The 10,065-nt window shown below is 37.5% G+C and overlaps 1 protein-coding gene across 1 annotated transcript; it reads right to left on the minus strand.

The window, feature by feature from the left end:
- Positions 1–5,329: 5,329 nt before the first annotated feature.
- LOC128053997 (olfactory receptor 4F3/4F16/4F29-like) lies at positions 5,330–6,274 on the minus strand. Its single transcript, XM_052646527.1, has one exon. The coding sequence runs from the start codon at positions 6,266–6,268 to the stop codon at positions 5,330–5,332; it is 939 nt and encodes a 312-aa protein (XP_052502487.1). The 5' UTR covers positions 6,269–6,274.
- Positions 6,275–10,065: the final 3,791 nt, after the last annotated feature.

The raw sequence follows: 10,065 nt of genomic DNA on the forward strand, positions 1-10,065 counted from the left end.
AATGGAGAAACAGACATAGAGAATAGATTTATGGACATGGGGAGAGGGGAGGAGAAGGTGAGATATATGGATAGAGTAATATGGAAACTTACATTACCATATGTAAAATAGATAGTCAACGGGAATTTGCTGTATGGCTCAGGAAACTCAAAAAGGGGCTCTGTATCAACCTAGAGGGGTGGGATGGGGAGGGACATGGGAGGGAGTTTCAAAAGTGAGGGGATATATGTATACCTATGGCTGATTTATGTTGAGGTATGACAGAAAAGAGCAAAATTCTGTAAAGCAATTATCTTTCCATAAAAAATAAATCAAGTTTTAAAAAAGCACCATAGATAATAAAGAGGATGTTGTATATATATACATTATATATATATATATATATATATATACACAGTGAAATATAACTCCACCATGAAAATGAATGAAATAATGCTATTTGCAACAACATGGATGGACTTTTAGGGCATAATGCTAAGTGAAATGTCATACAGAGTAAGACAAATACTGAATTATATCACTTCTATGTGGAATCCAAAAATTATAACAAACTAATGCATATGACCAAAAAAAAAAAAGCAGAATCACAGATATAGAGAACAAACCAGTGGTTACCAGTAAAAAGAGGAAAGGGGAAGGAGCTGTATAGGAAAAGGGGATTAAGAGTTACAAACTATTATGTATAAAATAAGCTGCAAGGATATATTGTACAACATGAGGAATATAGCCAATATTTTATAATAACTATAAATGAAACATAACCTTTAAAAATTGTGAATCAGGATGGCCCTGGTGGTCCAGGGGTTAAGATTTCACCTTCCAAAGCAGGGGGTGCAAGTTTGATCCCTGGTCACAGAGCTAAAATCCCACATGCCTTGTGGCAAAAAATAATAATAATAATAAAATATATCAGAAACAATATTGCAACAAATTCAATAAAAGCTTTAAAAATGGTCCACATTAGAAACTATGGGGAGGGAGGTGGGAGGGGGGTTCAGGATTGGGAACTCATGTACACCCGTGGCGGATTCATGTCAATGTATGGCAAAACCAATACAGTATTGTAAAGTAAAATAAAGTAAAAATAAAAATTTTAAAAATAAAAATAAAAATTTTTTAATGTGAATTATATCCTTCAATTAAAAATAAGTAAATTTTTAAAAATTGTCTCATTATATTATGAACATATAATATTGTAGCATATGTTGTATATCAACTATACTTCAATCTTAAAATTTTTTAGAATTTTAAATCTTAAAAAAGAACCATAGATAACAAAGACAATCTTCATAAAACTATTGAAGAGCATAGAAGAATGCAACTAATGGCTTAAAAACTTAAACATAGACATGATACCATAAAACTCCTAGAAGAAAACACAGGCAAAATATTTTCTGACATATATCATACCAATGTTTTCTTAGGTCAGTCTCCCAAGACAATAGAAATAAAAATGAAAATAAACAAAGAAGAGAGTGAAAAAGTTGGCTTAAAACTCAGCATTCAGAAAACTAAGATCGTGGCATCCAGTTCCATCACTAGACAACAAGAAAAAAGTGAGCAACTCAAACCAAAAAAATGAACAGAAGACCTAAAGAGACATTTCTCCAAAAAATATCCATAAATGCCCAATAAGCAAATAGTTGGGGAAACAGTGACAGACTTAATTTTGGGGAGCTCCAAAATCACTGCAGATGGTGACTCCAGCCATGAAATTAAAAGAGTGGAAGAAAAGCTATGATCAACCTAGACAGCATATTAAAAAGCAGAGACATTACTTTGCCAACAAAGACCCATCTAGTCAAAGCTATGGTTTCTCCAGTAGTCATGTATGGATGTGAGAGTTGGACTATAAAGAAAGTTGAGCGCCGAAGAATTGATGCTTTTGAACTATGGTGTTGGAGAAGACTCTTAGAGTCCCTCGAAATGCAAGGAGATCAAACCAGTCAATCCTAAAGGAAATCAGTCCTGAATGATCATTGGAAGGACTAAAGCTGAAGCTGAAGCTGAAGCTTCAATACTCTGGCCATCTGATGCGAAGAACTGACTCATTGGAAAAAGACCCCTATGCTGGGAAAGATCAAAGGCAGGAAGAGAAGGGGACGACGGAGAATGAGATGGTTGGGTGGCATCACTGACTCAGTGGACATTAGTTTGAGCAAGCTTCGGGAGTAGGTGATAGACAGGGAAGCCTGGCGTGCTACAGTCCATGGGGTCACAAAGAGTCGGACACAACAGAGCAATTGAACTGAACTGAACTGAAACAAAGGTGCCTAGTCAAATTTACCAGCTTCTGCACAACAAAGGAAATCTTAAACAAACGAAAAGACAAACTACAGAAAGGGAGGAAATAATTGCAAACAATCCAACCAACAAGGGCTTAATTTCCAAAATATACAAACAGCTCATACAACTAGACAACAAGAAAAAAATTAACAACCCAAACAAAAAAAAAAAAAAAAAATGAGCAGAAGACCTAAAGAGACATTTCTCCAAAGAATAAGCACAAATGTCCAATAGGCACATGAAAAGATCTCAACATCACTAATTATTAGAGAAATGCAAGTCAAAACTACAATAAGGTACTACCTCACATTGCTCAGAATGGCCATCGTTAAAAAGTCTACATGTAACAAATGCTGGACCAAGTATGGAGAAAAGGGAACCCTCCTACACAGTTGGTGGGAATGTAAGTTGGTGCAGCCACTGTGGAAAACAGTACAGAGTTTTCTTAGAAAACTGAAAATAGAATTATCTTATGATCCAGCAATCCCATTCCTGGGCATATATGCAGACAAAACTATAATTCAACAGGGTGCATGCACTTCTATGTTCATAACAGCACGAGATGGACATGAGTTTGAGCAAGCTCCAGGAGTTGCTAATGGGCAGGGAAGCCTGGCATGTTGCAGTCCATGAGGTCACAAAGAGTCGGACACAATTGAATGACTGAACTGACTGATTCACAATAGCCAAGACAGGTAAGCAACCTAAATGTCCATAGACAGAGGCCTGGCTTAAAAAAAAAAAAAAATGTGGTACATGTATACAATGGAATACAACTCAGTCATTAAAAAAAATAGCAAAGTAGTGCCATTTGCAGCAACGTATATGCAACTAGAGATTATCACACTAAGTGAAGTAAATCAGAAAGACAAAGCGAAATACCATATGATATCACTTATATGTGACGTCTAAAACGAACCTGTCTATGAAACAGAAACAAAATCAGGGACATAGAGAATAGACTGGGAGTTGCCAAGGGGGAGGCGGGTGGGAGAGGGCAAGAATGAGAGTTTGGGTTAGTAGATGTAAACTGGTATGCATAGAATGGGTAAACAACAAGGTCTTACTGTATAGCACAGGGAACTATATTCAATACCTGTGAAAACTATAATGGAAAAGAATGTGAAAAAGAATGTACATGCATATATAACTGAATCACTTTGCTGTACAGCAGTAATTAATGCATTATAATTACACCATAGGCACAGTGTGCTCTGTCGTGGACGACTCTTTGCAGCCCCATGTACTTCTAGCTCACCAGGCTCCTCTGCCCATGGAATTTTCCAGGCAACGATACTGGAGTGCCGTTTCCTACTCCAGGGGATTTTCATGACCCAGGGGTCAAACCTGTGTCTCTCACATCTCCTGCATTAGCAGGTAGATTCTTTACCACTAGCCACACTATACTTCAATTTTTAAAAAATAAATTTTAAAAAAAAATGCAATTTGAAGAGAAAAAGTGTAGAATGAAAATTGAACTGTGGCATTTTGAGGTCTCTTTATCTAAGGAATTCAATAATTTAAAATACTCCTTTTAGAAAAAGAACAATTTCTTGACCAATGACTGATGAAAACGGAGTTAGAAAGGAAAGAAATAATCTCTAATAACATGGAAGAAGTTTGTCAAAACTGAGAAGTGGTTTTAATGTTTTATTTTATTTTATTGAACATGCATGTATATAATGCTATAGGCCAGGAATTGCTTTAAGCACTTTGCAAGTATTAATTTAGTTAATCCTTATCACCTTATAAGTATGAAACGTATGAAAATACCTTTAGCCATAAGGTACTGCTATTTCTGTAAGTCAATAGCAGTCAAATAGAAATTCCAGATGATTCATTTTACAGATAACAGAATTTAGGGATAAAGAGGTTAAACAATTCATGAATTATTGAAAAAGCAAAGCTAAGTTTTGAATTCATACAGTCTGGCTCAGGAGTCTGCACTTGTAACCATGTCACTGAAAAGAAGACAGTTACCTAAGTCTGAGGAGGCCTCCTCTGGTGGCTCAGTGGTAAAGAATCTGCCTGCCAATTGGGTTTGATCCCTGGGTCGAGAAGATCCCCTAGAGAAACAAGTGGCAACCCACTCCAATATTCTTGCCTGGAAAATGCAAGATGCCTGGAAAGCTCCAGTCCATGGGGTTGCAAAGAGCTGGACATGACTTAAACAACTGAGCACAACAACTCTGAGGAATTATAGGTGACTTCAATATAATTAAGGCAAGGATTAGCACTAACTGGGTCATTGTCTTTGCCCATTACCTGATCTCCATTGTTCAAATCCCCAGATGATACAGGAACAAAGATTTTGGAAAAACTGTAGTAGTTACAAGGCTTAATTCATACTTACTGTGTGCATTAGCTGAAATGCTTATGAAGCCATACCCCAGTGATCCGATTTTAGGCTGATATTGTGATTTTTTTTTAACTCAAAAATAATTCAGAATAACTTTAACTTTTTTATTTTATTGAAGGGCAATATCATATTGAAGGGAAGAGATAGCCAAAAATAACTCTTTAAAATCCCCTTTTTACCTTTCATCTGTTTTTTCACACATTACAGCTGAAACACAACACCATGGATGCTTTAATTACTAGTTTACTTACTACACACACATCTCACTACTGAACTTCAAAAAAAAAACTATCCTGAATAATTTCAATTTTTGTCATATTTCCAAAGCACTCTTCTTCAGATTCTGTATCACAAAATCCAAAACTCTATCTGACAAGTGAGGATCCTCCTCAGAATCCAGAGGGGAAAAGAAATCAAAAAGAGACCAGTCCAAATTCATTTTTATCGAGGAGACACAAGAAAATGTGGAAATAGTCCTGCGTTAATGCTGTTATTCTGTCACATTGCACAAGAAAGAATACCATATCTTTCTTGGTTATGGGCAGAAATCACATTAAGAAAATTCTGGACATTGGTAATTAAACTAGTAAGTAAAGCATCCATGGTACTATGTTTCGTTGATTCATGTCTGTGGTGTGGGCAGGGAATAGTAGGGTTGTTCATCTTTATTGATATCAAAATCACTTAAAACAGCTTCCTGAAACTCAACATCTGACTGAATATCCTCCTCATTGCCACCTTCATCTCTTTGTTCCTCAAACTGTAGATGGCAGGATTCAGAAATGGAGTAATAACTACATCAAAAATAGCAAGGAATTTATCCACTGGTACTGTGGGAAATGGCCACGAATACACAAAAATACATGGGCCGAAAAATAAGACCACCACTGCAATATGAGCCGACAGTGTAGAGAGGGCCTTGGACAAGTCACCTGAGGAACGTTGCCAAACAGTGACCAAGATGAAGATATAGGAGGTAATCAGAATGAAAAATGTTCCCAGGGAGATGAAACCACTATTGGCAGTAACCACAAGCTCCAGTTTGTAAGTATCTATGCAGGCAAGCCTAATAAATCGAGGAAGATCACAGTAAAAACTGTCCAATTTATTGGGGCCACAGAACGGTAGATTTACGACAAATAGAATCTGGATGAGTGAGTGGATGATCCCAATGGTCCAGGCAGCAACCAAGAGTGAAATACAAGTTCTGAAGTTCATGATGAGCAGGTAATGGAGAGACCTACATATAGCGACATAACGGTCAAAGGCCATGGCAATGAGCAGAACCATCTCGGTTCCTCCAATAACATGAACGAAGAACATCTGAGCAATGCATCCTTGGAAAGAGATTACTTTTCTCTCTTTGAAAAGATCAGATATCATCTTGGGAGCTGTAATGGAGGAAACCCACATGTCAATAAAGGAGAGGTTGGCTAGCAGGAAGCACATAGGGGAGCGTAAATGGGAGTCAGAGGTCACTGTGAGAACAATGAGGAGGTTTCCTAAAATACTTGTTACATAAAACACAGAGAAAATTAGAAAGAGGACAAGTTGCGTCTCCAAAGAACTGGTGAGTCCCACCAACACAATCTCAGACACCACCGAATGATTTCCTCCCCCCATGGTCTCAGTCACTTTGGGCTCCAAATTTGCCTGAAAAAATAGGAAAAATAAGAAATTTGGATTACTGGCCATATTACTCAGTGTTCCAATGGAGAAGCAGAACCACCAGGAGGTAAAATACCAAAAGAGTTGTGACAGTGACTTGATCTTACTGACCCTGCAGAAGCTGATTCAGCAGTCTCTACCAGTCTATTGTCCTTGCATCTAATGCTGTAGTTTGAAGTCCACAGGACAGGCAATGAGGAAAGGAAGATGGATATAAAATGGGGAAGAGCAGAAATGAACCGGAACCCACAATCAAGAACTAAAGACTGCACAAACAACAAATGCTGGAGGGAGTGTGGAGAAAAGGGAACTCTCCTACACTGTTTGCGCAGCCACTATGGAAAGCTTTGTGGAGGTTCCTTAGAAAACTAAAAATAGAGTGATCATATGATCCAGCAACCTCACTCCTGGGTGTATATCTGTAGAAAACTAATTCAAAAAGATACATGCACCACAGTGCTCATAGAAGTGTTATTTATGATGGCCAAAACATTGTGTATATGCATGCACGCAACTGGATATTACTCAAATAAAAACCTGCCTCATGTGTCTTGAAATGTTCATTTTTCACAACCCAGTTTAAATGCCGCTCATGAAACCTCCCCAATTCTCCTAGCTAGAAAAGAAATCTTCTTCCCCTCATTTCCCATAGCACTTTGTATTTATCATAGCACCTTTCACCCTTTGGTGTAGTTACATGTGCATGACCTATTTCCTCTGTTTACAAGCACTAAAAGGTGGAGATTTCTGTATTTTCATCTCCATCATGATAGTTCCTTGGACAGTTTCAGAGGGCAGAACAGTCAGTTCTAGAAAATCAGTATGTGTTTGTTGAATTAATTTTAATTAATTCCTTTGCAATTTCAACTTAATTGTTTAATGTAAGATCATTTAGAAGATGAAAATAAAGGAAACATACAAAGAGAAGAAATTGAAAGATGGTGAGGGATAGGAAGAAAAAAAAGCTTTAATGATAAATAAAGGAAACAAGAAAATTAAGCAAAGGAGTAAGAAATAGAGAAAAACAGAATGATGAAAGAATCATGTAGAATAGAAAGAGGAAAGAAAAAGGAATGCTATAGAAACTTCCCTCAAATTCTGAGACTAGAGACTCACAGGCCTAAATGGAAAAACACAGAAAAGGAATTTAAAGTTAGCTTACATCTTGGATGTTCCGAAGAGCCCTAACCACATGCCCAGTGAAAGATTTTAGATGGAAAAACTAATATCACTAAGAATGGGTCTGAATTTTCCTTCTCAGAAAATATTTGACAGAAAACCTCATGGATAGAGATAGCAGATCCTCAATTTGAAACTAAAGTTTTCCCTATTCTTCTACTTCTTTCCTAAAGCAATGTTTTCCTAAAAAATATTCCACACTTCCTTACCTTCCACCACTCACCTATTACTGTTCCAAGTGCACAGTGATGCAATATAACTTGCTATTTCTGAGTTTTTCTCCCAGTGCCAGGCTATGAGCTCATGGGAGAGTGAAATGGTTTCTTTTTCTCTGTACTCCCAGCTCCCCAGACAATGCTGGAAACATAACAGAAGCTTAAGAAATGTTTTTTGTTGAATGAAAAAATGGATGTACAGATAACCCAGATATCAAGTTTCTCTAATATTTCAGGAAGACTGGGGTTCAATTCAAAAAATTAGAATATTCAATCTCAGCAGTCACTTTAAAATTTTTCTCATCAGTCATTTATTATAATAACTGGTTAAATGGTCAGTGTAGAAGGAAAAAGCATGCAATCCCTGCTTCTTTGGCAAATTCAGCCTAATTGCATACTTTTATTTGCTTGGTCTATGTAGAAGCGGTCTTGAGCAACCAGGGCCAATGCTGCTACCAACTCTGGAATGTATGTTTATCACCAAACTAATCTGAATCAAGAGCTAAACATAAACATCCCATATGTATCCTGTGTGCCTCCAAATCATGCCTGACTCTCTCACATCATAGTTCTTATCCTTGAACTTGAGTAGAGTGGAGGAACTCAATGAATCAATGCTATCTGATGTTACATTAAACACTGATCAAGAGTTGTAGGATTAACCAACCTAAGAACAATAAATTTTTCTTCTCACTTCAAGTTTAAAAATATATATATCATTTTTGTCCAGGCACCTTCTTTGTCCCCATTTAAAGACCAAGGTAGTCTCCCTGCCAAGTATTTTTTCATGCCTGGCAACACTGACTCAACTACTGTTCCCAACTCTTTCTCTTCTGGATGTTTTCTTCCACACCACAACTAAATCACAGTTTGAAATCTCTAGTGATGATTTAGTTACCAGGAAATATCTTAGTTGACAAAACATAGCAATCTAAATGAATTTGTTCTGCTGATTCTTCTCACCCACCTGATCTCTGTTGCTGCTGCTGCTAAGTTGCTTCAGTCGTGTCCAACTCTGTGCGACCCCTTAGATGGCAGCCCACCAGACTCCCCCGTCCCTGGGATTCTCCAGGCAAGAACACTGGAGTGGGTTGCCATTTCCTTCTTCAATGCATAAAAGTGAAAAGTGAAAATGAAGTCGGTCAGTGGTGTCCTGATCTCTAGCAGACCTAAAATAGCTGCATCTTCAGAAAAATCACATCTGGCATATGGAACTATTGAAATTTCCCCAAAGTAGAAAAGAGGTAGCTAATTAATAATACAAAGGTTAGTAAAAAGTGGTACCAAATAGAACATGGAAGGCCAATATGACTTTAATCTGTGTGGAGAGTGGTCTCAGAGAATAAGACTGATTTTCCCAGAGCAACAGGAGGAGGCAGTTAATGAGTCACCTAGAGGAAGAGATCCCTCATGAATATACAGGTTTTATCAGATTATTTTTCTAACCCAGGACTTGAGGTGAAGGTAAAGTCCTAAAATTTATGAAAATATTGGGCCATCTCTGGCAGATTCTAGTGGTTAAGAATTCCTGCTTTCACTGGAGAGGGCATGGGTTCGATCTCTGGTCAGGGAACTAAGATCCCATCCCACATGTTGCATGCAGATTCCCCGCCCCCCACCCCACCAAAAATTATGAAAATATCTTTTAAGTAGTTTTTAGTGAAAATCATTTTTATTCTCACATATGCATATATTATTATAAGACAGTCACAAACACACACAATTTATTTCCTAGATACATGCATTTGGGGAAGTTGAAAAAAGAAAAACACAGAAAACTACTGGAACTCATCAATGAATTTGGTAAAGTTACAAGATACAAAACTAGAACACAGAAATCTCTTACATTTCTATACACAAGCAATGAAAAATCCGGAAGAGAGATTAAGGAAACAATCCCATTTATCATTGCCTCTAAAAGAATAAAATACCTTGTAATAAATCTACCTGAGGGCTTCTCTGGTGTCTCAGATGGTAAAGAATCCACCTGAAATGCAAGAGTCCAAGGTTTGATCCCTGGGTTGGGAAGATTCCCTGGAGAAGGAGATGGCAACCCACTCCAGTTTTCTTGCCTGGAGAATTCCATGGGCAGAGGAGCCTGATGGGCTACAGTTCATGGGCTCGCAAAGGGTCGTACATGACTGAGCAACTAACACTTTCACACTTTCAAGGAAGCGAAAGACTTGTACTCAGAAAACTATAAGATGATAAAAGAAATCAAAGATGACACAAACAGATGTAGAAATATACCATGTTCTTGGATTGGAAGAATCAACATTATGAAAAAATAATTGCAGTACCCAAAACAATCTCTAGATCCAGCACATCCCTATCAAATTATCAAGGGTATTTTTCACA

The sequence above is a fragment of the Budorcas taxicolor genome, chromosome 10, assembly GCF_023091745.1.
Source record: "Budorcas taxicolor isolate Tak-1 chromosome 10, Takin1.1, whole genome shotgun sequence".
Lineage (NCBI taxonomy): Eukaryota > Metazoa > Chordata > Mammalia > Artiodactyla > Bovidae > Budorcas > Budorcas taxicolor.

Coding starts and splice junctions, on each gene's coding strand:
- LOC128053997 (XM_052646527.1), bottom strand. CDS start 6,268: ATGGGGGGAGGAAATCATTCGGTGGTGTCTGAGATTGTGTTGGTGGGA.